General features: G+C 47.1%; 2 protein-coding genes across 2 annotated transcripts in view; both read left to right on the top strand.

Annotated features, from left to right (window-relative positions):
* The window catches only part of LOC134407642 (zonadhesin-like), a 32279-nt gene extending 19515 nt beyond the window's left edge, over nt 1–12764 (top strand). The window contains exons 18-27 of the mRNA XM_063139511.1: nt 1822–2039; nt 3045–3263; nt 4436–4542; nt 5782–5935; nt 6867–6966; nt 7471–7637; nt 9144–9377; nt 11183–11280; nt 12116–12293; nt 12517–12764. Of these exons, the coding sequence (XP_062995581.1) occupies nt 1822–2039; nt 3045–3263; nt 4436–4542; nt 5782–5935; nt 6867–6966; nt 7471–7637; nt 9144–9377; nt 11183–11280; nt 12116–12293; nt 12517–12764 (1723 nt within the window). The remainder of the gene's footprint in view (nt 1–1821; nt 2040–3044; nt 3264–4435; nt 4543–5781; nt 5936–6866; nt 6967–7470; nt 7638–9143; nt 9378–11182; nt 11281–12115; nt 12294–12516) is intronic.
* A 5289-nt stretch (nt 12765–18053) lies between these two features.
* On the top strand, nt 18054–26248 carry LOC134407643 (platelet endothelial aggregation receptor 1-like; the record flags this gene model as incomplete). Its single annotated transcript, XM_063139512.1, has 9 exons — nt 18054–18166; nt 19506–19732; nt 20283–20534; nt 21328–21519; nt 21615–21839; nt 22644–22793; nt 23057–23160; nt 24413–24630; nt 26191–26248. Coding segments are annotated over exons 3-9 (1107 nt in total), but the record flags the coding sequence as incomplete, so codon positions are not given.
* Between the last annotated feature and the right edge of the window lie 1335 nt (nt 26249–27583).

Consider the following 27583-nt stretch of genomic DNA (forward strand, 5'->3'; position numbering starts at 1 on the left):
ATTTATTTATATAGCACCATCAATGTACATGGTGCTGTACAGAGTAAAACAGTAAATAGCAAAACCCTGCCGCATAGGCTTACATTCTAATAATCTCAGGATTGTCCCAGGATCATCCCTGTGCATCCAAATGACACACAGGGGATCCTGGGACAATCCTGAGATTATTATGGACGACCCCTCCATTTGCCTGGGATAAGCCTTAGGTCTAGCTAAGGCCTTAGAATTTGACATTCCCCTTCCTATGCCCCACTACTTCCTGGCTCTTTCCCTATCCTAGCCTTGTTTCTCTTGTGTAGCCCGCAAAGCAGAGAGGGTGTGTCCCCCCCCCCCTTAAGCATCCAGGACATGCTTGGCACTGGCCTGGAGTTTTTGAAGTACCACCACTTTGAGTGTCTATCATTTATAATGAAAACTCTGTGGTGTGTCTTGTCCACCCCTCCAACAAGTGAGAAGTTCTGTTGAGCCCAGCAACTGACTTTAGTAAGAAAGATCCCAGAATTAATGACTTATGGATACTCCCCTCTGAACCTCCAAGAAAAAAATGATGTTCATTTATTTAAAGATGTATTTACCCTACCCTTTTGCTTTAACAGAAGTGACTCATAGTCCCAGGAAGGGCATTGGAGGTGCTATGGGATATATTGGATCTCCTCCTCCAAGGGTGAAGAGAGAAGCCTATGCTTGGAGGAGGAGGTTCAACCCCAGAACCCCACTCCCAGCTGCCATGGAAACCTCGGCAGCCAGTTCATCTCCAGTGACAAAAGGAGAAGGAAACGAGGCATGCTGGGGGGGGCACTGAGATGTGGATCCATAGCTCTCCCAGTCCCCAGAGAAGCCCCCAACACCACAGTGGTGGGCAATCTATGCCAGCTGCAGAGCTGGAGCACGTTAATTCCCTCGCATTTGGTTTCAAACAAACAAAAACCCACAGCCAGGGAAAGGGAGAAGAAACCTCCGAAGTCAATGTCCCCCACCACTACCACCAAAGGTAGATGTAACAGATGACTGAGTGGAAGGAATGATGGACAGCTGAGACCAGAATGGAATCTTGGGTGGAGTTAGTGGCAATTGAGGGAAGTCCATTCGAAGAAGGACTGAAGATGGTTAAAGAGTCAGGGAAGGGAGTCAGGATTAGACACATGGGACGCTGCCTTAGACTGAGTCAGACCATTGCTCCATCTAGGCCAGTATTGTCAACACTGACTGGCAGCCACTCCTCAAGGTTTCAGGCATGGGTTCTTCCTGCCCTACCTGGTGATGCCAGGGATTGAACCTGGGAAGGTGCTCTTCCACTGATTTATTGCTGCACAGTAGGAGGCTAGAAAACCTCACCACCACAAATGCCTTATGAAATAAGATGCTCACAAATCCCCTTAAGGCAAGGTGTGAAGTGGCCAGGTGAACTTCCCATGGACATGGAATTCCAGATTCTGCGTGGAATCACTGAAAAGCCCATGTCTATAGGTGTAAGCCAAAAAATATGTGCCTGTGTGTTGCTCTGTACCCCATTCCTTAAAGATTTGAAGCTGAATGAGTAAACCTCCCATTGAGAAGTATTGTATCTAACTATCAGTAATGCAATGCAAAAATACCACCTCTGTGCTTGATCAGTCGTGAATATTTCTCACTGGCCAATCATCTCTCAATTGATGTTGCAGTCATAGAGTGGTGGATGTGCATGTCTGAACTCACCCTTGAAAGCCAGGTTTTGCTGTTGCCTTAACTTGTGTCCTGGTCCCCCATTTTGCTGAATTATTATTTTTAGCTCAGCCTCCATCCTTGTTAACAAAACCGTATTTCTCTTGCCAATTTTGGTAGGTTTTTCTGCATCGCAGGGTCTGTCACACCAACACCCACAGATGGAATTTCAGGTGCTTCCTGCCCTGTGGGCCACTTCTGTCCTTTAGGCAGTGGGAGTCCCATTCCTTGCCCCCCTGGCTCCTACATGGCTGAAACACATGGAGAAGAATGGTGTCACACCTGTCCAGAGGGGAAGTATTGTATCCCTGGCCATTTGCCACAGCCGTGTCCCAAAGGTGAGTCTCTGGGTTGAACAATGCTGTTTTGCCTTCTAGAGTTCTCCAGTTGCAGGGTCTCCTACATAATTGCCTGTCTAATCTTTGCTTTCATTTTAAAAAATGCAAGTTTCTAGCAGTCATGGTTACGATGGATACAGGGATGGGTAGCTTCCCCATGTTCTATTCCTTTGTTGTTTCATGGGTTTGTGCTGTCTGTGTTCCACTTGGCTGGAACTCCCCCACACACACAAATTAACTATATAACTGGAGTTTGTGCAGTTTGCTGCAGCTTTCAGGTCATCTACATCTGTTTTCCTCACTGTATTACTGATGCACATGTACAGAACGATGCAACACTGTGTGAAAAGCAGTCTTGCTTCAAGATTGCCTGTGGGTGGAGAGGGGACTGGGTAAGTGGGGATATGAGCTACCCCCACCTTCACCAGTCTCCTTCCTCCCTCTCCTTGATGCCTCAGCTAGATGGGCAAAAATGCCCATCTAGCGAAAATGCAGAGCAGTGGGAGCACAGACACAAAGATTGCCTCTCGGTCTACAGAGGGTTCCCATCAATCTCCGAGTTTGATGGCTGACAGGAATCCCGACAGGAATGCAACCTAAGTGCTTGCTGAGACAGGAAGGTCTTAACCTACAGTCTACACAAACATAGTGAAGATACCCGGTGTACTTCCTTGGGAAGGGCATTCCACAGATGATCTGCCATATTGTGGTAGCCACGTGTCACACCATTGTGGGTGTCAGCACTCAGAGAAGAGCCATGGCTCATATGAAGGGTATCCAAGCGGCCTCTCACCCGGGCACTGATGAGATCTAGAACTGCTTAGCTTTAGTGAGATGGCTGTATTATGTGCCCTCAGGCCCTTCCTTGAGATGTCTTTTGTCTCTCTGTTATCCATCTCTCCGGCATCTGAATATATCAAAGTCTATCAATTCACATTTGCTCTTTGTGGTTCAGTGTTTGTCTTGACAGCTTTCCGCTTGTATTGTGGGGTCCTTCTCTCCCAGGCTTTTTCTGCCCTGAAAGAACAGGCCTCAACTGGCAGCCGTGTCCCCCGGGAACCTACAATCCTAACCAAGGCATAGGTAGTCATACCGACTGCAGAGCGTGTGACGGAGGGAAATTCTGCCTGTACCGCAATGCAACTGATGTCACGGGACACTGCTGGGAAGGTTATTACTGCAACCGAGGATCAGATCAGCCCAATCCTGAGACCCAGCTCAATGGTACTGGTGCTTTCAGTTGGTGGATTTTTTTCTACTTATTCTTTCTGGAGCGCTTGAAGAACTGCCAGACACCTTCAAGTTCTAGGAGTGTTTTTTTTAAAAAAAAAAAATTAGACACACACACCCCTAGCAACTGGCTACACTTTTTTAAAAAATGTGGAAACCCTGTCCCTCTCCCCAAGGTGAACGTTCTCCAAAATTCTCACCCTCCCTGTGAAAGAGACAGAAAAATAAATAACGCTTTTGCAGGAGGAGGAAAGGTTCATGAAAATAGGGGGCAGGATTCTGCATACCACTAATCTAATCCTCAAAAACGTCAAGACAAATGAGGACTGAGTCCAATGAGGACCGAGCACGTAGCCGCACAACGTTGAGTGTCAATTTCCCCTTCCTCCCTTTCCCTGTGCAGGGAAGGCAACATAGGAGTGAATCTCTCTTGCGTCCACTTTGTTCCTCCCCTGCTGCCTTCACATGAGGAAAATGACAGAGGAACAAAGCTGGGGGCTTGGTGAAGTTTCTCTCCTTCCAGACTTTTCCTGAGCTGCAGAAAACTCAGGCAGAGAGAAGCTACCTACTCGGCCCCCAATTCCATCTAGTGTGTGAGGGACCAGTGTGAAATCTGGCCCCCAGAACTAAAAAAAGTTCCCCTTTCCTTCCTTAATATAATCACTGGCCTACATACTTGGTTATTGTAACCTGACCGAAGTAGAACCTTACTTCTACTACTCCCTTCTTTTCGTTGCTACTGTTTTAAAAGTAGCATTGATCTCTGTCATTTTTTGTGACCTGAATAAGAACATAAGAGGAGCCATGATAGATCAGACCGAGGGTCCATCTAGTCCCACACTCTGTTCACACAGTGGCCAACCACCAGCTGCCTATGGAAAACCCATAAGCTGGTCATGAGTGCAACAGCACCTTCCCGCTCATGTTCCCTAGCAACTGGTGCACCCAGGTTTACTGCCTCGGATACTGGAGGTAGCACATAACTATCAGGGCTAGTAGCCATTGATAGCCTTCTCCTCCAGGAATTTATCCAACCCCCTTTTAAAGCCATCCTAATTAGTGGCCATTACTACACCTTGTGGTAGTAAATTCCATAATTTAACTATGCACTGTGTGAAGTACTTCCTTTTATTGGTCCTGAATGTTTTCCCCCCTTTTGATCACAGGTCATGCTGGTCCATGTCCGTCTGGCCACTACTGTCCAAGGGGCACAGCTGTTCCCAAGCAGTGCCCTGCAGGGACCTTTGCTGCTAGGACTAAGCTAATCTCAGAGGTAAGGTCACATGACTCACACAGTGACTCACACATGGCTGGAGGCTCTTGAGGGCCATTGGGCAAGACACTCCCTCAACAAGTACTTTCTCACCACCTTTGTCACCAGTTGTTCTTGCTCCTCATCTTCTTTCCCATCAGTGCTACCAGAGACCCAGGGAGCAAGTAGGCAGGGGTATCTACTGTGCCTCCTTATCATTAGGGGTGTGCACGGACCCCCCAATCTGCTTCGTGGCCCGATCTGGAAAATCCAGATCGGGCCCGATCCTCTTCGTGCTGCTCCGCTCCGCTCCATTGAGTGAGATCCGGCTTCGCCGCCGTCACTATATGGACGGCAGTGGTGGTGACAGCACAAGATAAGCCACCCACTCACCCTGCCCCCTCCATCGCGGGCTTCAATTGAGGCCCCGGTTGAAGCCGGAAGTGAAGGCCAAGGCCTCTTCCGGCTTCAACTGGGGCCTCAATTGAAGCCCGCGATGGAGGAAGGTAAGCTTCCCTCCACCCTGCTCCCTTACCTGGCGCCACTGCTGCCAGGTAGGCCAGGCCCCCGCCCCCTTACCTTCCTCCATCGCGGGCTTCAATTGAGGCCCCGATTGGGCCTCAATTGAAGCCCGCAATGGAGGGAGGTAAGTGTCACTCCTCCCTGCTCCCTTACCTGGCGCTGCCGCCGCCGCATGGATGGCGGTGCCGGCAGCACCAGATTAGTCCCCCTCCCCCCCACTTACCTGCAGGTGAAGCTCTAGATTGAGGCGATCCTCTTCGCCTCGATCCGCAGCCCCCCTGACTCTCTTCGCCTCCGTCTTTTCTGGAGGCAAATTAGGCTGCCTCGCTCCTGCTTCTCTGAACCGAAGAGAAGCGGAGCACATCCCTACTTATCATCACCAGCACCATCATTGTCTGGGCCAGAATGAGAGGCAAGTGAACATGCAAGTGGCAATGGTGAAGACAAGGAGCAAATCCAGTGGGCCCCTTGTGGGGTATGAGCCCATGGCTGGTGCCCAATCATACCTACCCTTGACGCCAGCCCTGCACACAAGTAGTTATCAGCCAGGTTTTAACCAAGATGTACAATGAAGGGAATTCTCAGTGGCTATGTCTTTCACTGCTGTATCCATAGCCTGCTCCCAGCCACCTGAGATTCCAACTAAGAAGATATGGACTCCACCTGTAAACACGTGCACATGCTGCCCTACAATTCTTGTGTCAGTGAGGAACCACTGGCCTAATTCATCTCTTGCAGGCTGAGTGCTCTCCCTGTCTGCCAGGTCACTACTGCATTAGTCCTGGGCTGGTGGCCCCAACAGGAATGTGTGAAGAAGGATTCTACTGCATTCTGGGCTCTGTAGTTCCCAACACACCATTCATGGACCAAAGTGGAGGGCCCTGCCCTGAAGGTAGCTTTCATCTTTCCCAAGTTGGAAATGCAAAGGATCCTCTTTCTTTCTTTCTTTCTTTCTTTCTTTCTTTCTTTCTTTCTTTCTTAATTGCATGCCTGCAGGAAGAGGGTAAGGTGATGTTGGGAAACTTGTGTTTCTACTTTTGTATAGTTCCTAGCACATTTTAAGTACTTCCATGACAAAAGATGGTGATGCATCCCCTATCTGTGGAAAACCTTGATGTGAACAGACAGGTTAGGAAGAGAAGGATGGTTGCTCATTCGCACAGCATGTATTTGGCATGCCAACAGTCCCAGGATGTCCTCAGGGTACTCATAGATTCATAGAATTATGGAGTGAGTTGGAAGGAGGCTATAAGGACATTGAGTCCAATTTCCTTCTCAATGCAGGAATCCACCCTAAAGCATCCCCGACAGATGCTTGTCCAGCTGCCTCTTGAAGGCCTCTAGTGTGGGAGAGCCCACCACCTCCCTAGGGAATTGGTTCCATTGCCTTACTGCTCTAACAGTCAGGAAGTTTTTCCTGACATCCAGTCAGAATCTGGCTTCCTGTTACTTGAGTCCCTTATTCCGTGTCCTGCACTCTGGGATGATTGAGAAGAGATCCTGGCCCTCCTCTGTGTGACAACCTTTCAACTCCCAGACTGGGATTTTGTTCTGCAATTGACCAGCCTCATTCACAAAACTCTACAAGGCATCTAGATGCTCCATTTGTAACCTTCCTCTGTTTTCCCACTGCACCTTCAGTCTCTTTTCATTAAAGAGGGAAAGAGGGAATAGCTGCACAACACAGCACAAGGAGCTGCCTCTCTGGAAGCACACCAGAGAGAGCCAGGGAGATGCCTTTACCTTTGCTAGTGTGCTTTCTTGTCTGCACCTTGCGAATCTCCCGCTGCTTTTAATCTTTGGCTTCTTCTCTTCTCTTTCAGGTTATTTTTGCCCCCGAGGTGCAGCTACTCCACTGGCTTGCCCGGCAGGGTCATATAATCCTTCACAGAGGCAAGCCAGCTGCCTCCCCTGCCCTGGAGGGTAAGTGAATGGTCATTGCTAAATGTAGTGCAAAGGGAGAAGAAGAGAAGAGAAAGGGAACGAGGGAAAGGAGAAGAAAGAACTACGTTAACAACAGCAGCCAGTGGAGTGGGACAGAGGAAAGAACTACATTAGCAACAGAAGCCAGTGGAGTAGGACAGAGGAAAGAACTATGTTAACAAGAGAAGGCAGTGGAGTGGGACAGAGGAAAGAACTATGTTAACAACAGCAGCCGGTGGAGTAGGATAGAGGAAAGAACTATGTTAACAATAGCAGGCAGTTGAGGGGGACAGAGGAAAGAATTACATTAACAAGAGCAGCCAGTGGAGTGGGACAGAGAAAAGAACTATGTTAGCAACAGCAGCCAGTGGAGTAGGACAGAGGAAAGAACTATGTTAACAAGAGAAGGCAGTGGAGTGGGACAGAGGAAAGAACTACGTTAACAAGAGCAGGCAGTGGAGTGGGACAGAACCCTTTTCTTGTGCTTTCCTTTTCTGGCTGCAGGTACTTCTGCCCCAAGAATTCCTCCTCCTTAGTTGGGAGCAAATGCCCAGTTGGCCACTACTGCCCTCCTGGTACTGTGTCCGGAACCCAGTTTCCATGCCCCCAAGGGGCTTTTAACCCCAACACAGGAAGCACCAATGTATCTCTCTGCATGCCATGTGATTCAGGTGAGTATCAGAACTCAGGAGATCTTGCATGGGAGCGGGCAGGAGGAGCACACACAAGTGAGCTCCAAGGATAAGGCTGTCCTCTCCACTTGCGGTGGCCCACTGCCATTTTGTAAACCAGTTGCTTTTTTTCTTTTCAATATTTAGGCTCATTGGATTAAAATGATGCTAACATTGTCCATCCATTAGGTGAAGTTGGTATATCATGTTGCTATCATTAGAACAGAGCTGGTGCATGTGCCATTGTAAGGGGGAAATCTACGGGGGGTGTTTAATTTAAAATAAAAATAAAAATTCACCCCTCCCCCTGAAAGAAAGGCTGCTGATCAAAATATTGAAGCAGAGAATACTCTGAACTGGTACTACTAGTAGAGAAAGCTAAGAAGAAGGCAGCAGCAAAGAGGTAGCTACTGTGGCTGTGTGTGCATTTGTGTGTGTGTGTGTGTGGTGGTGTGTGTGCATGAATATGGTACATGTGAGTGTGTGGGATGAGCACATCCCCTTTGGGGTCTGTTCATGCCTACTGCTGCCATATGGCCCTTGGAAGATTTCTCAAGGTAGCAATCCAGCCCTTGGCTCAAAAAAGATTCCTCAACCATCCCAATTTTTGATGTGGGATTGTTAAGATGTTTGTTAATGTCAGACTTGTGACTCTTTAATGTTGTGGATTATTATTTATTATTATTATTTATTTATATAGCACCATCAATGTACATGGTGCTGTACAGATTACACAGTAAATAGCAAGACCCTGCCGCATAGGCTTACAATCTAATAAAGTTGTAGTAAACAATAAGGAGGGAAAGAGAATGCAAACAGGCACCAGGTAGGGTGAAGCTAACAGTATAGAGTCAGAACAAACTCAATATTTAAAAGCTATAGGGAAAAGAAAAGTTTTTAGCTGAGTTTTAAAAGCTGTGATTGAGTTTGTAGTTCTCAAGTGTTCTGGAAGAGCGTTCCAGACATAAGGGGCAGCGGAAGAAAAAGGACGAAGCCGAGTAAGGGAAGTGGAGGTCCTTAGGCAGGCGAGAAGCATGGCATCAGAGGAGCAAAGAGCACGAGCGGGGCAATAGTGTGAGATGAGAGAGGAGAGAAAGGCAGGAGCTAGACCGTGAAAAGCTTTGAAGGTCAACAGGAGAAGTTTATATTGGATTCTGGAGTGAATTGGAAGCCAATGAAGAGATTTCAGAAGTGGAGTGACATGGTCAGAGCGGCGGGCCAAGAAGATGATCTTGGCGGCAGAGTGGTGCTGTTGCACCCGTGTCCTGCTTGTGGGTTCCTGGTCAACAGAATGCTGGACTAGTTGGACCCTCAGTCCTATTGATCTGGGCTCTTCTTATGTTTTGGATATTGACTGAATGGCCACACTTCATGGAAGAAAGCAAATCTGGTTATTGCTAGACTCCTTTACCTGCTGTAACTCTTTTCTGTTTCGTACTGTTTCTTTCTTTTTTAATATAATTTTATTAATTCAATAACAACAATGGGTTCCATTGCATCTTCCAGGCCATTACTGTGCCCTGCCAGGTCAGTCTCGTGTCACAGGCCCTTGCTCGGCAGGGTATTACTGCATCACAGGGGCTTCCACCCCAACACCTATGGACCATCTGGCTGGAAACGTTTGCCCAAAAGGCCATTACTGCCCCAAAGGCTCTGCCTTGCCCCAACCTTGTCCCCGTGGTTTCTACAGCAACTCTTCAGGAAACACCAAGACTGAAGACTGCCTCCTGTGTCGTGCAGGTATGGCACAAAAGGTGGTGAATTAGAATCCTAGCGGATTTTAAATATTGGTGGGTTTAAAATATGGCGAAAAGGGTCAACACAAAGTTGGGGAAGAAGGGTGGCCAGATGTCCTATTTTTCAGAGGACAGTCCTCTATTTTGGAGAACTGGCAGAGGACTATTTGAAGGTGTCCTCTATTTGATGGGCTGTCCAAGAGTTTATATCAAAGTCAAAGGATCATTAGGAGGGAGAGCAGCAGAAATTGCCCATCAACAATTAGCACCTGGGCAGCAGTCTGAGCAAGCACACAGAGCACCAGGTGCATCTTCTCAACTATGGTGAGATCCACGGTATTTCTATTGAAAGTATACTTGTTATTTCTAAACTTATACAGATAAATTTTCATATGTTATATAAGTTGTGAGCGTCGTGTGGCGCAGAGCGGTAAAGCAGCAGTTTCTGCAGCTGAAACTCGCCCCACGGCCTGAGTTCGATCCCAGCGGAAGCTGGTTTCAGGCAGCCGGCTCGGGTCAACTCAGCCTTCCATCCTCCCAAGGTCGGAAAAATGAGTACCCAGTTAGCTGGGGAAAAGGTAATAATGGCCGGGGAAGGCAACGGCAAACCACCCCGCTATAAGGCCTGCCATGAAAATGTCAACGAAAGCTGGCGTCCCTCCAAGAGTCAGTAATGACAGTGCTTTCACGAGAGGTTCCTTTCCCTTTCCCTATATAAGTTGGTGTGTTGTTTTGGCCTCTTTTTTGGCAATATAGAAGTGGCCACCCTAGGAAAGGGACCAGCAGGAACCTATAACTTTATCCACAGGGGAAGGGACCACAGAGTACTGTTTGGCATGCAGAAAGTCCCAGGTAAGCATGGGTGAGATCACCAGGTTTCTCCAAACATCATCTTGCCACTTCCCTTGTGCCCAAGTCCCATTCGCCTTTGCGATTGCTGCTCACTCTCCATGGATGGGAAACTTGTGCAAATCGAGCAGCAGTCAAATGAGAGATATGAGCAAATCTCCTCCAAATTTGCACAAAAGTTCTTTCTAATTTGCCCGAATTTCATCCATAGTCCAAAACTGGGCTGTTTCAGTCTGCTGAGGAAATTAGTGCAAATTACAAAATATGCACAAATCGAACCAGGAACCAGGAATGAGACGAACGCAAGCAGATGTTCAACAATTTGCTAATATTTTTGGTGGACATGTGCTCATGTTTGGGCCTTTGAATGAGGCATGCTCACATGTTTCACAAATAAAACCGAAATTCTCCTACATCCCGTGTTGAATCCCTGGTATTTCCAGTTAAAAAGGGCTTCCAGGTAGCAAGTGTTCAAAAAGTCCTCTCTGCTTGAGACCTGAGTGAGGTACAATTAGCCAGAGGAGACAGCACTGGGATGGTTGGACCAATGGTCTCCTTTGGCAATGAATTTCATGTTCATTGCTCTTTCCTCTCCATTCCCCCTACATTAGGATCCTTGACATCATAGGATGATAGAATTGGAGGGGACCTTGATTGCTGCTAAGTTCAACTGATTGATGAAGGCAATCTAGAACTAGAGCATCTCAAACAGATGGCCCTCCAGCTTTTGCTTGAAGACCTCCAGTGATGGAAAACCCACCTTCCTACCTGTTCATCTAACTAATTGGTTCCATTTTCAAAATATACTTAGTGTCAAGAAGTTTCTCCTAGTGTCCAAACATAATCTACCCTCCTGTAACTTAAGCTCCATAGATCTGTTCCTGCCCTCTAGAGAGGCAGGATATAGGATTCATCAGCGATGTGTCTTAGAAGCTCTGTGGCATTTCTGTTCCCTTCCAGGATATTTTTGTGATGGCACAGGGCTTGCATCTCCTTCTGGTCTCTGTGCTCCTGGGTTCTACTGCAGTGGAGGAGCTGTTTCTCCAAGACCTGTACTGGTAAGCCATGTCAATATGTTTTGAGAATGTTAGAGAGAGGGAACAAGGAAAGCAGAGCAGAACTATTATTTAATACTGACTTTTCCCCTTTATCTTTGGCTCCCACCCAGTTTATCTCAGAGAGCATCAGGTGGCCTCATGGCTAGTTGGAAGCCACTTTCTATCTGTTTCTTTGTTATTTATACTGTCAAGTCCACATCAGCCCTAAGCCAAGATTTAATGATGCTAAAGGAGAACTGTATCAGACACACACTCCAAAAAAGCAAAAAAATAAATAAAAAAAATCCATCTGGCTGTTTGAATTTCTTCCTAATTGTTCCTCTTCTGAAACTACCAATACAGGTCCTCAGGGGCCCTTCCCAATCCTCCATAAAATGCCCTGAAGCTAGTGGTCACCATCCCATACATGTTACGCTTAACTCCTTGAATGGCTTTTGCTCTCCACGTTGTTTTTATGCTGGACTCTGATAATTGTTTACATGCCTTTTCAAACAGTAAATCACAGACAGAATGGAATCTGAAGAATTAGGAAGTGAAGATAGATAGATAGATAGATAGATAGATAGATAGATAGAGATCACTCGTTTTTCATCAGGAGCTCAGAGCCATTCTCACAACCAACAGTTATGTCTTTTCGGTTGAGAGATAACAACTGGCCCACAGCTACCCAGTGACTTTTCAGAGCTATTCTAGTAGTTCAGTCCAGGATTCTGATAATCAAAGTTGGCACATGTTAGACATTGGACCACAGAGGATCTTTCATAAATTCGTTGATCCTCTTTGGTTCCATGACACCAACATCTTCTGCAATCATGGTGTGCACTTATATTTGCAGACGACAAGCAGAGGAGGCCAGTGCCCACCTGGCTATCACTGTGTGATGGGGAGCGACAGACCTCAGCCATGCCCTGCAGGAAGCTACGGCCCCTTCTGGGGCTTGGCCCAGTGTCTGGAATGCCCAGAAGGTGTGTACTGTGGCATTGGTTCTGCTAACTTCACAAACTGTCCAGCAGGTGAGTTTAACTGTACAATTATCCCTCCAGCTTCCCTTTTAATGGCAGTGATCACAGGCTACCATGCTTCTTGAAGTTCTATTATGCTCCAGGTATTTGATGTTGTTCTCTGCCTCGATCCAGAGGGAAAGGTGGGTAAGAACTAATAATAATAATAACAACAACAACAACAGCAACCAATCCACTAAAGTAGCCATGAATACCAATCTCCTTTCCATTCTAGGACACTACTGCCCACGGAATACGAAGTTTGCCACTCAGTTCCCATGTCCATGGGGGACATACAGTGAGATTCCAAACTTAAAGACTGTCTCCGAATGCCAACCATGCCCACCTGGAAAGTTTTGCTCCAAGCCAGGCTTGATGAGCCCAGATGGAACATGCATGCCCGGCTGGTACTGCCCCCCTGGCTCCAGGTCAGGCAAGCCGGTTTTCCCAGGAAACGACTCTGGTATTGAAAAGAACACTTGATTGCACAATGGTATCACTGGGAGGGGAGGGTTTTGAGACCATGCCCCCCCAAAAAAAGAAAAAGAAAAGTGAAATGTGGCACAAATGCAACGTTCCCTCCAGTCATATTGGATTACAATTCCCATAATCCCCAGCTTGCTGGGCGCCAGGTTGGGGAAGGTTGCACTAAGTCGAGCCAAAGGAAATTCAAAGGAGTCATTTTTGTAGGGGGCATCGTTTATTTATTTTTTACATTAAAAGTTTTAACTTGCAAAATGAAAAAAAAGCAGAATAATCAGTGCTAGAGAAATATAGTATTTAATTTTTTAATTTTTTAATTACATTTATATACCGCCCCACAGCCGAAGCTCTCTGGGTGGAAGTTAGCAGAACCAATGCCACAGTACACACCTTCTGGGCGGTTTACAACAGTTAAACCGCCCAGAGAGCTCCAGCTATTGGGTGGTATAGAAATGTAATAAATAAATAAATAAATAAATAAATAAATAAATAAAAACGGTAAACATTAAAAAGTATACAAATTTTAAAAACCATCAAAGACAGAAAAACAGTATAAAAACAATGTGCATAAATTATATGGTTTATGGGATTCAGTTCTCTTGGTGCAGAATTTTGACCTTTGTAGCACTAAGTACTCCTAACCCCGGTCAGGCACTGGCTTTTCCATTCCCTTAGCAGGATCTGCTGCTGGAGAACCTGGTTTACTCCGAAGGTGCCCAGCTGGGACATTTTGTCCGGAGGGTTCTTCGGTTCCTTTGCCTTGCAGTCCAGGTAAATTTATTCCTTGCAAACTTGCACAGCAGATCTTTGGTCTGCAATCTTGGCTCCTCATGTTCTGTTATGTAGACCAGGGGGGAGATCTACACAGCGCACTGAAGGCGCTTGCATGCGCCTGCAGTGCGCCCCGAAAGTGATTGTGTAGATCCTGCCCTGGAAGAGGTGGAGGAAGAGGCGGAGGAGGTGGCGGCTGGGGAATCCGGCCGCGTCCTTGCCGCCGCCGCCGCCGCCCACCTCCCCGCCGGCCTCCTGCTGCCGGTGAAAGAGCCACTCGGCGGAAGAAGGCGGGGCGAAGAGCGGAAGAAGCTCTCCGCCCCGGGTGGCTCTTTCGCTGGCAGCAGGAAGCCAGCGGGGAGGTGGGTGGCAGCAGCGGCGGCAAGGATGCGGCCGGATTCCCGAGCCGCCTCCTTCTCCACCTCTTCCTCCGCCTCTTCCAGGGCAGGATCTACACAATCGAGCTGTTCCCCGAAATGGGCTTGATTTCAAGGTTTCTGATCCCTTCATAACCCACACGTGTACGACCCTGGGCCTATGGCCAATGCAAAGCTGTGAGTGGCCAGCATAGGAAGGGACAGGAAGAAGGCGAGGAGGTGGGAAGGGAGAGAAATAGTGAGGAATCGCTTTGGGTGGGGAGGAATAGCAAGGCCAGAGGCTGGGAGGGAAGAGATAAAAAGAGCAAAAGGGAAAGGTCTGTGTGGATGGGGGAAGAGCAGGTGAGGCCAGGAAGTAACTCTCTGCTTCTCTTGGTGCCTTCTGAACAGCTGCACAGTGGCAGGTTCTAGAACAGGAAGGAGAAACTAGCACCCTCATATTTTTGAAGGGTATTTTTTAAAAAAATTTAAATGCATTTTTGAAGGAGGCAGGGAGCGGACAACTTTGCAGGCACCATTAGAGGTCACTGCGGACACTGCTTCTAACCTCTCTCCCTGTGTATGTAGCCCATGGTGGCTCATATTGGCCATGCAGGGATGCAGAGGCAGCTGGACAACCATCTGTCAGGGATGCTTGAAGGTGGGTTCCTGCATTGAGCAAGGGGTTGGACTCGATGGCCGTAGAGGCACCTTCCAACTCTACTATTCTATGGTTCTATATAGGTAGTGATGAGGAGATTCAGGAAGGCAGCGGTCCTGAGCCTGTGTTTCCTCCTTTCTTCTTTAGGTTTTTACTGTGCATCTTCAGAACTGGCTTCTCCATCTGGGCCTTGTGATGCCGGCTTCTACTGCACTGGAAGCTCCACACGAGCCAACCCAACCGATGGGGCGCTGGGAGATATTTGTCCTCGAGGACACTTCTGTCCCCAGGGAAGCTCTTCTCCATTTCTATGCCCTTCAGGTAGGTCTAATAGGAGCTTAGATGCCTAAGGGTATCATCCTATGCCTGTTTAGACAGAGGAAAGCCCTACAGCTCCCATGGATGGCTGGGGAATGCTGGGAAATGTAGGACTTTTTCTGTCTTAACATGCGTAGGATTTGGCCCTAAGTAGTTTAGTCACCCCAGTGCTTTGCTGATACCAAAATCAACATAGGTGCGCATGCATGCACACACATGTGCATGGGTGCACATGAGCTCACCATGATTTTATAGAGTGCATGCTATGCATGCAGATAGGTTTCAGAGCCATACCCCAGCCGCCGCCTCTACACTAAGAGCAAGCTCAGTTCTCTGAGTGTTGATCCTTATTTATTTATTTTTATTAGTTCTACTATTATCTATCATTACTATAGATCATTTCAACATACAGTTCTTCTCCTTGGGGCTACCTACCTTTTGATGGCCACTTTGCCACACTAGCACATTGAAACTAACCCTGCAGTGAAAACTCTCCCTTCCTAAAGAAAACTAGAATGTCAGGGAGAAGACTGCAGACTAGAACCTTGGTTCCTGACGTGCTTGTTTTCTTTGTCCCTGAGATGGATTAGTCCAGCAGATGGTGGTGGCTCGAAATAGGAACGGTGGCCATCCTGTTAAACACACACATTTCCTTTCGTAGGCTCCTTTTTAGCTCACCGCGGAGGTAGGTCAGCAGAAGATTGCCGTCTGTGTGTGGCTGGCTGGTTCTGTTCTCTCCGAGGCCAAACTTCGCCGGAGGGCTTGTGCATGGAAGGCTGGTTCTGTCCAGAGGGATCAGGATCGGGCCAGAATCCAGGTAGGGAGTCATGATTTGCTTCGAAGAGACATCACTTTTCATAGTGGAGTGAGAATGTGAATAGAAGCAATGGTGAGGCAAGGATGAAAAGAAGGGAGGAGGAGAAGAGATGGATTTGTCAGAAGAGGATGTGGCGTTACACCCCACAAGTCAGTTCCCAAATGTATGTCTGCAGTTTGTAAGTCTGTGGTTTTTAGAATGTTGGCCTGAGTGGGCGGAGTTAAAATGTCTTGGGAGGGGGAGGAGTGATATATAAGGGAAGGACGGAGGGGATTGTGGGGGACTTGTTAGGTACTCTTAGAGTCTTTAGTGCTCTCTGTGTTTAGGGTACTTAAGTTCTGGGAAATTTGAGGGTCAGTGTAGAGAGTGGTGTCTTTAGAGTGTGGTGTGCACGTAGTGGATGTATATTAATCAATACTGATAATAAAGAAAGTTCAAGAGTGATTGTGTGAGAAAAAGGAAAGCGCGTATGTGAATGAGTGAAAGGATTGTATGAAAGGTTTCAAAAAGGTTTTTAAATGGTTTATTTGAAACAAAGCTTGTGTACTTTTGAAAATAAATTTTGATTGTTTTGTTTTTAAACTACCACAAAAATCCCACGTGTCTGTTTGGTATTTATCATCTAAAGTTTACTCATTTAACACCCACTCTGACAATCATTCACCTCAGTACATATAACTCACAGTGTTTTATTTTATATATTAAAATCCTTCTCCATTTAAACCCCTTTTTCCACATAGTTTGGAGGAAGGTGGGTTTTATCCCTCACCTCAGGCATATCAAGCGGTGGTGCTTGGCTTGAGCAGGGAGTAGCCTCGGCCGGGTCTGTTGTTCAGAGCCTGTGTCGTGGCAGAGGAAATGAAGAGAATTTGTCTTTGAATTTTAAAATGAAAATAAAGTAAAGCCAAGCCTCTTGGACATAAATGGAAAACTTTAGGCCATGAGCTTTAAGATGGAACTAGCAGACATGAAGCTGTCAGCAAAAAAACAAGAACCAAACTGAAAAAACACTTATGTCTCTTCATCTTCTGAAACATTTAGTGGTACTTAGGGGACCTGTTCAGACAACATGTTAAGCCATGGTTAGGCCGCCAACCCTTTTGCAGCAAACGGATAGTGAGTGTGTTTAAATCGTGGTTATGTAGCCACCATGGTTAGGAATGGTTCACACAACACGCTATGCCATAATGTTTGGCTCAAAATGCTTAACCACCATGGCTTAGCGTGTCAACTGAACAGGGTCACTGGGTGTCATGACATTATCAACACTGAGAATTTCCCTTTCTCCTTCCCCAGCTGCAGGCAGGATACTCACAGCCTAATGTCCTATCCTGTAATGAGTAACCTTTAGATGTTACCCAGGAGATGAGCAGACACACAGTCTTGACATTTTCAGTGGCACCCCAATGCCACTTGTAAGTTGTAAAGTTTAGTTCCATCTGCAGGAGTGCTCAAGAGCAAATTGAATTTATTTATGGTTTTTACATTTACTGTATAGCCTGCTTGTTTCCCTCATGCAAAGAACCCAAGTAAGCTTACATGGTCCTCCTCTTCTCTATTTTAACTTCACCACAACCCTGTGAGGAAGGCTAGGTAGAGAGTCAGTGACCTGCCCAAAGTCCCCTTGTGTTCTTCAAATACTTAAAATACTCTTCAAAGACTTAAAAGGTTGTCACACAGAGGAGGGCCAGGATCTCTTCTCGATCCTCCCAGAGTGCAGGACACGGAATAACGGGCTCAAGTTAAAGGAAGCCAGATTCCAGCTGGACATCAGGAAAAATTTCCTGACTCTTAGAGCAGTACAACAATGGAATCAGTTACCTAGGGAGGTTGTGGGCTCTCCCACACTGGAGGCATTCAAGAGGCAGCTGGACAACCATCTGTCAGGGATGCTTTAGGGTGGATTCCTGCATTGAGCAGGGGTTTGGACTCGATGGCCTTGTAGGCCCCTTCCAACTCTGCTATTCTATGATTCTCCTGGAGTTCCATAGGTGTGAGATCTTCCAACCTTCAGCTCCTCTTCTCCCATGAGAAGAAGAAAAGGTCTGCACACCTACATAAGCAATGACATCTACTGGTCTAAACTACTACTACTACTTGGTAGTAGATTCCAAAAAGGGAGCATGGTCTCTTTATTTTTAGACTAAAATAACAAGCATCACTGCTTGTTCACCTATAACAAGTCCAGTTTCTGAATTAGAGATGGAGCAGATGACACGCTGAAGTTCTTGCAAGTTTTTTCCATCTGTTGCCCTGCACAGACAGCAAGCCGTGCTTCCTTCTTGTATTGACTACAGAGGGTGGCAATTCAAGTAATGCACAGCTGCAACTCTCAATAAATTTTTGTTTTCCCTATAGAACACCTCTGTCCTCTCGGTCACTATTGTCCCACCGGCAGCCCAGAGCCCAAACGGTGTCCGCCTGGAAAATACCAGGATGAAACTGGCCAAAGCCTGTGCAAAGAATGCCCAGCGGGGAAGTAAGTGGTGTACTTTGCAGGTGCGTTCACCTTCTTTGGCTCTCTTCAAGCTCCTCCTTTGCGATCTGCATAGCAATGGCCTTGGAGTTCTGTAGAACACCTGTTTTGGAAATGCACAAGAAGGTTTGTCTTTTCTCTGCATTTCCCTCTCATCCTTTCCATGCCAATCAGTTTCCGGGTGGTGCCTTCATGCGCCAGATCCAAACAGCAACGGTATGTAAAGTCATTCTTTCCGTCTTATTTCCTCTCCATTCCTAGAGATCTGGAAATTAATACCTTCTTATTCAGACAGGTGTGATATATCTGGGGATAAGCAACGTGGTTTTACATTTGTTTGTCTTGTTTAATGACCTAAGTTTTTTGAATCTCTAATCTCTTCAAAATGTCACACATTCGGCGTCTTTCGAAAGCTAGCAGCAGCTATAATATGTTGTTGCCGTTTTGTTGCTGTTAAACATACATACAGAGCATTTGAAATATTCAAGGCACTTCTCTCATTAATCCTTATAACAATCCTCTAAGATGGGTCTTGCATAATTGCCATCACATTGCAGATGAGGTTTGCCTGAGGCCCCTAGGATTCATGGCTGGCGTGCATTTTGATTTGGCCCACTCCACCAGCAGTGCCAAATAAATGAACTTGCCACACTAGGCTGTCCCCTTTCCCCTCCAATAATAAAGCTGTAGATTGGACGGCTCCATTAAGCTCTTCTCTAAACTGTCATCGGGTAATGCCAGAGACAGAGAAATGATGGTAGAGCCCCCACTTTGCATGTGGAAGGTCCCAGGTTCAATTCCTGGCATCTCCACGTAGGGCTGGAAAAACTCTTCATAGAATCATAGAATAGCAGAGTTGGAAGGGGCCTACAAGGCCATCGAGTCCAACCCCCTGCTCAATGCAGGAATCCACCCTAAAGCATTCCTGACAGGTGGTTGTCCAGCTGCCTCTTGAAGGCCTCTAGTGTGGGAGAGCCCACAACCTCCCTAGGTAACTGATTCCATTGTCGCACTGCCCTAACAGTCAGGAACGTTGTCCTGATGTCCAGCTGGAATCTGGCTTCCTTTAACTTGAGCCCATTATTCCATGTCCAATAATGAGATAGTGGGCTCTCCCACACTAGAGACTTCAAGAAGCAGCTGGACAGCCATCTTTCAAGAAGGCTTTAAGGTGGATCCCTGCATTGAGCAAGGGGTTGGACTCAATGGCCTTATAGGCCCCTTCCAACGCTACTATTCTATGATTCTATGAAACCCTAGAGAGCCAGTCTGTGTCAGCATACTGGGAAGAGTGGGATAAAAATGCTTTAAATAAATAAGTGAACTTCTGTTTTCTTGGAAGGTTCTGTGACCCTGATTTCCCAATACAAGATTCCGAGGATCTCAAAGAAACCTCTGCAAGGGGAGTGGTCAAACCATCTGACTGTCTGCCTGGATACTACTGCCTATTGGGAACAAAATCTGCCCTGCAGTTCCCTTGCCCTGATGGGACCTTCAGTAATCAGACAGGCTTGAGCAGCTCCAAGGAATGCAGGCCCTGCCCCGGAGGCAAATTCTGTGCAAACCCAGGTGAATCAAGGAGGCCATCAGCAGAGATAGGTGTGTGTTGCTGTCCTAAGCATGCCTACCTGCAAGTCAGTGCCAGTGAAAACTGATTTGATCTGGGAACCAGTGCGTGTAGCAGATGGACTACTAGACTCCAACCAGGGAGCAGCTGAGGTGTCTTGCACTTGCTCCGCTTCTTTAAAATTCTGGGCTCCATCTCTGGATTCTTCTGTTAAAAGGATCTGAGGCGAAAGGACTTGAAAAGCATCCCCCTGAGACCTTGAAGTTCCTCCACCAAGCAGATTGCAAAAGCAACGTGAGATGACTAAGAGTGTGCAAACTCTGACACCATTTCCAAGTCCAAATCACTTTCTGGTGCTAGGCATCAGTTTGTGGTTAGGCACATCTCTTTAGGATTTTTTTTCCAATAGGAAAGAGAGAGAGAGAGAGAGACCTAGAATTGCAAGGTTTCTAGCAGAGGTACTGAATAAACCTTTAGGTGCAATAGCCTGGCTAATGATGTACAGTTCAGAGATCTTGAACAATATAATAGAAACCCTTATCTCTTCTTTAGGTCTTGTGACCCCTAGTGGCCCTTGCTTGCCTGGGTATTACTGCACCCTGAAAGCACGGGTACCCAACCCTATTCATGATGGAAGTGGAGGCATGTGTCCTGCAGGGCATTTCTGCCCCTTGGGTAGCAGCAGCCCAATACCATGCCCCAGTGGGACTCTTCTACCCCAGTCTGGGATGTCGTCCCACAATGCCTGCTTGCCTTGTCCTGGAGGACACTTCTGCCAAGGAGAAGGCTTGGCCATTGTTTCTGGTGAGTTTTACAGTCCTTTTCCCCAGTGTGCTGGTGTGATGGATTGGGGTGGGGTGGGGTGGGGGAGTGTGTGAGCAATTTGGATGCTGACACAAGTGAAAGCTCTATTAATATACCCTCCTCGCCACCCCCAATGCATTAAGCTAACTTAGTCTTGTACTAATCAGACAGCCTCCTACTTCTGGCTTCTGCCCAAGAAAATAATTAAATATGATGAATGTAATTTGCATAGGGAATTCTTTTCCCTGAGGAGTTAAATGCAGCTCATTACTCAGGTTCGAAATCACAGTATGTCCCCCCCCCTTTTCTGCACAGTGCTACATGAGAGATGTCCAATTCCCCTTCCTGAGAAACAGCAGTTTATTTATTCATTTATTTGTGATACTTATATATCACTTAATATAATAAAATCTGTAAGCAATCAACAGTTGAACAATTTACAGGAGGTTAAAATCTTTCTATGTCAATTTATGGGGTGGGCATTTCTGCACCAACCTCTTGAACATTTGGGGCTTCAGCTGAGCCGAGGCTCAACTTAGGAATCTCTTCTGAATGCCAACAATGCAGTAAAGTCATAATCAAGAGGATGGTGTCTCTGAGCACAGATAGAATGCCTTTCTCTCACCATTGAATTACCACACCCTTACTCTCCCTCCCCATATGCAGATTTGTTTTATTAAGACAGCAGAGTTTCTAGGACAAGGAATATGCTTTCCAGGGAAGGTTTTACGCACCGGGGTGTGGGCTTTGAACTTCAGTGACTTGCTATTATATGAAACCCTCTGCTTTGCAGGGATGTGTCATGCCGGCTACTATTGCGATATGCTGTCCTCACGCCCTGACCAGAAGCTCTGCCCCCCAGGATTCTACTGTCCTGAAAGGACAGGATCCCCATTTCCATGTGCCACCGGGACCATCAATCCTCACAGTGGGAAATGGGATGCCACTGACTGCAACCTCTGTCCAGCTGGGTATTTCTGCAGCGGTATGTGCCTGTTAGTTTTATTGAATTTGCCAGTGGGCTCATCCCCACTTATCCTAGAGAAAAGAAACCGACCTGTCTTTCCTCTCCATGATTAGGCCTTGGAAAGAGTGTCCCAGATGGAACATGTTCCTCCGGTTACTACTGCCCACCAGGGCAAGCCTCCGCCACACCTCCTTCTCACCGGTGCCCACGTGGGTTTTACTGCCTTGAGGGCTCTGTGGCTCCAGTGGCCTGCCAAAAAGGAACCTACCAATCAGAGGAAGGGAAGGAATCATGTGATCTTTGTCCAGCTGGGTTCTTCTGCGAGCAGTCCAACCAAAGTAAGAAAATGGGAGGAATACACCCATGACAATCGTTACTACTTATGGGGAGGGATGTGTGTGTTTATATCAGTCTTCCCCAACCTGATGCCGCCCAGATGTGTTGGACTGCAACTCCTATCATTGGCCGTGCTGGCTTGGAATGATGGGAGTTCCAGGGCAACTGGAAGGCACCAGCAGTTCCAGCTCCAAGTGCTGGAGGATCCTTGGGCAAGAGGGGGGCAGGAGGGGCATTCCCTCAGTGAGTCTCCTTCTTACCAATATTGTTGTCAACTGCTCCTCCTTCTCCTCCTCCTCTTGCTCCTCACCATTGCTCCCACTTGCTTGATTGCCAGGCAGAGAGCTGGTGAGCAAGGAGACCATGGCATTTGCTGTTCCTCCTTCCCACCACCACCCTGTTCTGAGCAAGAGTAAGAGGCAGGTGAACAAGCAGCTTGCAACAGGGAAGAGGAGGAGCAAATCCCAGGGAGTGCTTGCCAGGGGCCCCTTGGTGAGCTGTGGGCCATTAGCAGGTGCCTGACTATGCCAACCCTTGACCAGGTATGGGGAAGGAAGGTTTATATAAAGATGAATCCCTGCTCCCAAGACTTCAAGGTCTCAGCTGATGGGGAAACCAAGCTTTTAACACAAACCCAGGGAGGCAGCAACCCCCTACAATGAGTGCCTGAGTGTAGGAACCATCTCTGTCTGAATCAGCAAAGAGGGGTTTTCGAATCAGAGTGCTGGGGAACCAAAAAAAAGCTTGCTGACAATAATAACAATAAATGCCACCGAAAGGTTTCCAAGCTGCCCTTTCTGTCCTAGGTGCTGCGATCCAGGTTCCCAGGCAATGCCCGTCTGGGCATTTTTGTCCTCCTGGTACTCCTTCCAGCTTAGAACACCCATGCCCTAGAGGTACATATGGACCCAAGGCTGGGGCTGCTGAAGAATCTGACTGTGAGCCCTGTCCAGCAGGTAAGTGTGGGTGCACATCACAGAACAAAGGAGGTGAGCTGAGACTGCGTGGGACAGAATGGAGCTTTGGGTTGCCCATACAAACCCCATACATCAGGGTGAGGAACCTCTTTCAGCCAAAGGTCTGAATTCAGTTGGGAAAAGGGCCAGGCGAAGAGCGTGGGTCCAACTGGGGAACTATGGAAGTCCTGATTAGCCACATTTGGTTCACAGGCCTGAGGATCCCCACCCCTGCTGTTCACTTCCTTTCCTCCTCTTTCCAGGGATGTATTGCTCATCTTCTGGACTGTCGCAACCAAACGGTCTTTGCCATCAAGGCTACTATTGCACCAGGGGAGCAGTCAACCCAACTCCGATTAGACACCGGGTGAGTAGGAAGTACCAGAAGCAGGCTTAATTAACTACTCACTGTTGCATTGCCCAAGCAGTTGTCTCAAGTGGAAACTGTATAAAAATGAAGGCGTCATTACATTGCATTTCTCAGATATGAAAATTAGCCAGTAAAGTTAGCGATGAATAAATCCTTTCATTTTGATCCAGTTTCTCATTTTTCCAACCTTAAGTTTGTTTCATCCCTTTTCTACATTAGTTTGTAAGGGGCTTGGGTGTGTGTTTTTAAAGTCAGCATGATTTTTTTTGTGTGTGTATTTACATGCATGTTTCTCCCAATAAATGCATTTTTTAGCACAATTTGGCTTAATGCATGCATTTCTTGCAAACAGTTTTCCCTAGTGCAATGCATTTTAGATGTAATTTCCCCTAATATGCACATTTCTTTTGACCCGAGAACTGTGCCACAGAATGTGGAAATATAGCATACATCAAAGTATAATTGCATTTCAGTTTGTTTATTAGTCCAGGAAATACAAATTGTGTATGTTTGCATTAAAATCCAAACCAAATGAATTTCCAGTTCCATGCGATAACAGCTTAAGATGTAGAAAGTGCTGAAGTAGTTAGGGCAGCGGTTGGGGGTCGAACAACCCTTTCACATGGGTCGCCTAAAACCATCGGAAAACACATATTTCCGATGGTCTTTGGAACCGAGACATTTCATTTATTTGTAATTAGAAATAAATATTTCACAATATATAATTACATATTGTTTTTGTGATCACTATGCTTTAATTATGTTCAATTTGTAACAATGAAAATACATCCTGCATATCAGATATTTACATTACGATTCATAACAGTAACAAAATTACAGTTATGAAGTAGCAATGAAAATAATTTTGTGGTTGGGGGTCACCACAACATGAGGAACTGTATTAAAGGGTCACGGCATTAGGAAGGTTGAGAACCACTGAGTTAGGGTCATGTCTGCCCTGACATACTTTGACCATTCCAGCCAGATAGCAGATGCACAACAACCAATTTTGCACAATTCATATCTCACAAGATGCCAGTTAGTTGCATCCCTCGGTGGTGACAACTGGTATTTGTCAAAAAGAGGAAACTTAAGAACTAGCAGTTCCCCTCTTTTGGAAGCATTAATTGTCACTCTGTGTGTGCTTTGGGTGTGAGGGGAGCATTCTAAACACATCATTTCCTGAGTGAACACAGCACAGTAAAATCATCATTCTCTTTGGTTTTATTTTCCTTTCTTCCTTCTACAGTTGGATTCTGCTAGCTTCCTGTTGACTGGGAATGACATCTGTCCTCCTGGGCATTACTGCCCAAATGGGACCGGATATCCCATACCTTGCCCACCTGGCTCCTTCTCCACCTCTCTGGGCCTGAAGACAGAGAGACAGTGCCAGCCGTGCCCAGCAGGACTCTACTGCAGCCAATCAGGGATGTCTGATTTGTCCCAGATGATGTCATGTAATGAAGGGTAAGAGGCAGCATGGCTGCTTTCCTTGATTTAATAGCAAGCCGGGATGTGCAGACTCCCCGTGAAGGAACAGGCTGGCCTCTGATCATGTTCACCATGAATGAATAGGGGTGACCTGAATGAAATAGGCAAGAGAGTTGGATTGATGAGAGGGCTACTGACCTGGATAATTGGGGAAGGATCGCTATCCCTGATCCATAAACACAATTGAGGGAGGTGGTAAAAGCAGAGCTGGCAATCTGAATCCAGTCCTTGACAGATGACTCCTTCAATATTACATGCACACATACACCCTTCAAAAAAACCCAAAAAGGGAAACCTTTCGTTTTCCATGAGATTTCCTAGAAACATCATTAGGCTGCTGTCCCAGTTTTCTTGGCCATTATTGAGCTAGCCATAAATGTTGCAATGCCCACTGCTCCTCTGGAGGATACTCCATTTTGGGAGAGGCTGGAAGCTGTGATTTTGTTGGGGCTGTGAATCCATTCTGGGTTTTAGTCAGAACCACCCAGAAAAGGAGCTATCCAAGGCTCTGAATTCTATGTGCCAAATAGGTTCAGCACCTTGGGCAGCTCCTTTAAAGGACTGGATGGTTCTGACTGAAACCCAGAATGGATTCACAGCCTCACTGAAATCGGAACTCTCATCCTACCCTGTTCTATTCCATTTCCCCTTCCACCTGTTTTTTCATCCCTCCACCCCCTGCCCCAGCCAGCTCACATTCCATGGCCACTGCCCATGCTCAGATATCTTTGCACTGTTTGGGGCAGAGCAGCGGTTTTCCTCAAGTTGCCCATCTGCCTCCCTCGCCTGCTGCTATCTCACTCTTCAGTGTGGATGGTGCCAGTTGGGGCTGCATAAGTACTGGCACTTGGAGAATTGAAATCAAGAACCCTTTTGAATTATTCAAGGCATGCCGGCATAGTGAATAGGATTTATTTGCTCTGCATGAGCCTAGGGGAAAACACTAAATTGAGAGCCAGTATTAGTGGGGTGGGGAGCAGCACAGCATCGGAAGAGATTGCATACAGGGCAGGAGAGAATCCCTAAATACACAGCAACACAGGGGGATGGTACCATACACGTGCTTGGATTAGGATGTTCAAGGCAGAGAGCTAAGAGCTATGAATTCATTTCTGTGTTTACATCAAGGGTAATCCAGAGCATCTCGGGGCTCATTCTCAGGTTGGGACAAAGAGTTACACACCTCTGGACATCAGGCTCCTGAGCTCTTTAACCCAGGCTTGTTTCAGTAGCAATGATGTCTGTTTGTGCTCCCCCGTGGCTGGGTAGCATGCGCTTCAGTCATTTGGTAGTTCCTGCCTTCATGTTCAGGGGTGTGTTCTGCTCCTTCATAAATACAGGCCAAAGCAGGGAAACATCTTAGCCTTCCAGCTCTGCCTCACCTAGGATGCCTGTAATAAGAGCAGTGGCACCTGGGTCTCTTCAGGGACAATGCTCTGAATTAAGGCTGATTCCAACTGAAACATGTTAGGGGGTTGGACTCCTCCTCTCAAGGGTAGACGACAAACCTTCTATGCTTCTGTGTCAAATCCACAGGTATGTTTGCCTAGAGGGGAACTCCGCTCCCTGCCCCAGTGATGGGATTCATGGATATAGATGCCCCAAAGGCTTCCACTGTCCCGAGGGCACCGGCCTGGAGGTTCCGTGTGAGCCTGGCATGTTTAGCCCCATGGCCGGGGCCAGCACCTGCCTCCCTTGCCCAGCGGGCACAGCCTGCAGGCACGCTGCCACGGCAGAGCCACTCAGCTGCCCTAGAGGTAAGGCATCCCCCGACTCTGTTTAACTGGTGGAGTGGGAGGCAAGCACCTTGCAAGGTTTGCAAAAAGAAAAAAAAAACCTCCATCACCTCTTCCTTGACTGCTGCCTCCTATGCTCAAGTTCTTCCCAGAGCGATGGTGATCACTTCCCCACACACTCCCAAGGTGCTTGGAATGTCGGCTTGTCTCTCCTACCAGTGCAGCCCCCTAATGAGCTCTTGCTTTGGCAGGTTACTACTGCCCACCCCGGACTGCCACTCCCTTGCCATGCCCTGCTGGTACCTTGAATACCCTGGAGGGGGCGCTGTCCTTCGATGCTTGCAAGCCCTGCCCAGTCGGAAGGTACTGCAGTGGCAATGCTAACTGGGAACCAAATGGTAAGGAGATCCAGCCATCATTATTGGTCTGAGATAAAGAGGGACAGAACACCCTATTTCGGGCCCATATCAGTTTTGCATGTCTTCCATCATCAGTCTGCTCCATTCCGTTCCTGCATCCCTCTGTGATTTTTTTTTAAAAAATCACACAAAAATTAGCATTATGAATGGGTGTGCATGTGCGTGCATTTATTTATTTATTTAAAATACTTCTTGGAGATAGAGAGGGGAAATTATGGGGGAAAGGGTTAACTTCTAAGCCTTCCTCCTGATGTCCTAATTTTCTGTGTGCAGGGAATATTATGAAAGTTTCATGATCTGAAATGGTAGGTGCCAAGTCTCTCACCCCAATGAAAGCCAGGCATGACTGAAAGTGTATTTTGAGGTTGCCCTTTTGAAGCCCGTAAGAGTTACTGAATGAACTGCTAAGACTGGTCTCTGATTGACTGCGAAATCTGTCTGCTCCTCCTGCAATCAGATCAGGTCATTAGCAGATCATTCAGACTGAAGCGACTACGGAGTCAAAGTATTGGCCTTTTTGTTCTCAAGAAGGGAACGTCCTCTTTAGCCATATGAGAACAGTACAGGCCATAGGCATGCACAGGGGGTGTGCTGGGTGTTTCCCAGGGCTGCTTCTGCAGCCATTAGCATCCCCGGGGGAAATTTGCACACTTTCCGGAGGACCCAGAAAGTGTGCTTCCCCCCTCCACTTCTCCAATTAGGGCCTTAAAGGCCCCGATTAGAGCGGGGGGGGGGGCTGAGAAAGCATGGTCTCCTGTCCTCTGCTCCAATCAG

Source organism: Elgaria multicarinata, chromosome 12 (genome assembly GCF_023053635.1).
Source record: "Elgaria multicarinata webbii isolate HBS135686 ecotype San Diego chromosome 12, rElgMul1.1.pri, whole genome shotgun sequence".
In the NCBI taxonomy this organism is placed as follows: Eukaryota; Metazoa; Chordata; class Lepidosauria; order Squamata; family Anguidae; genus Elgaria; species Elgaria multicarinata.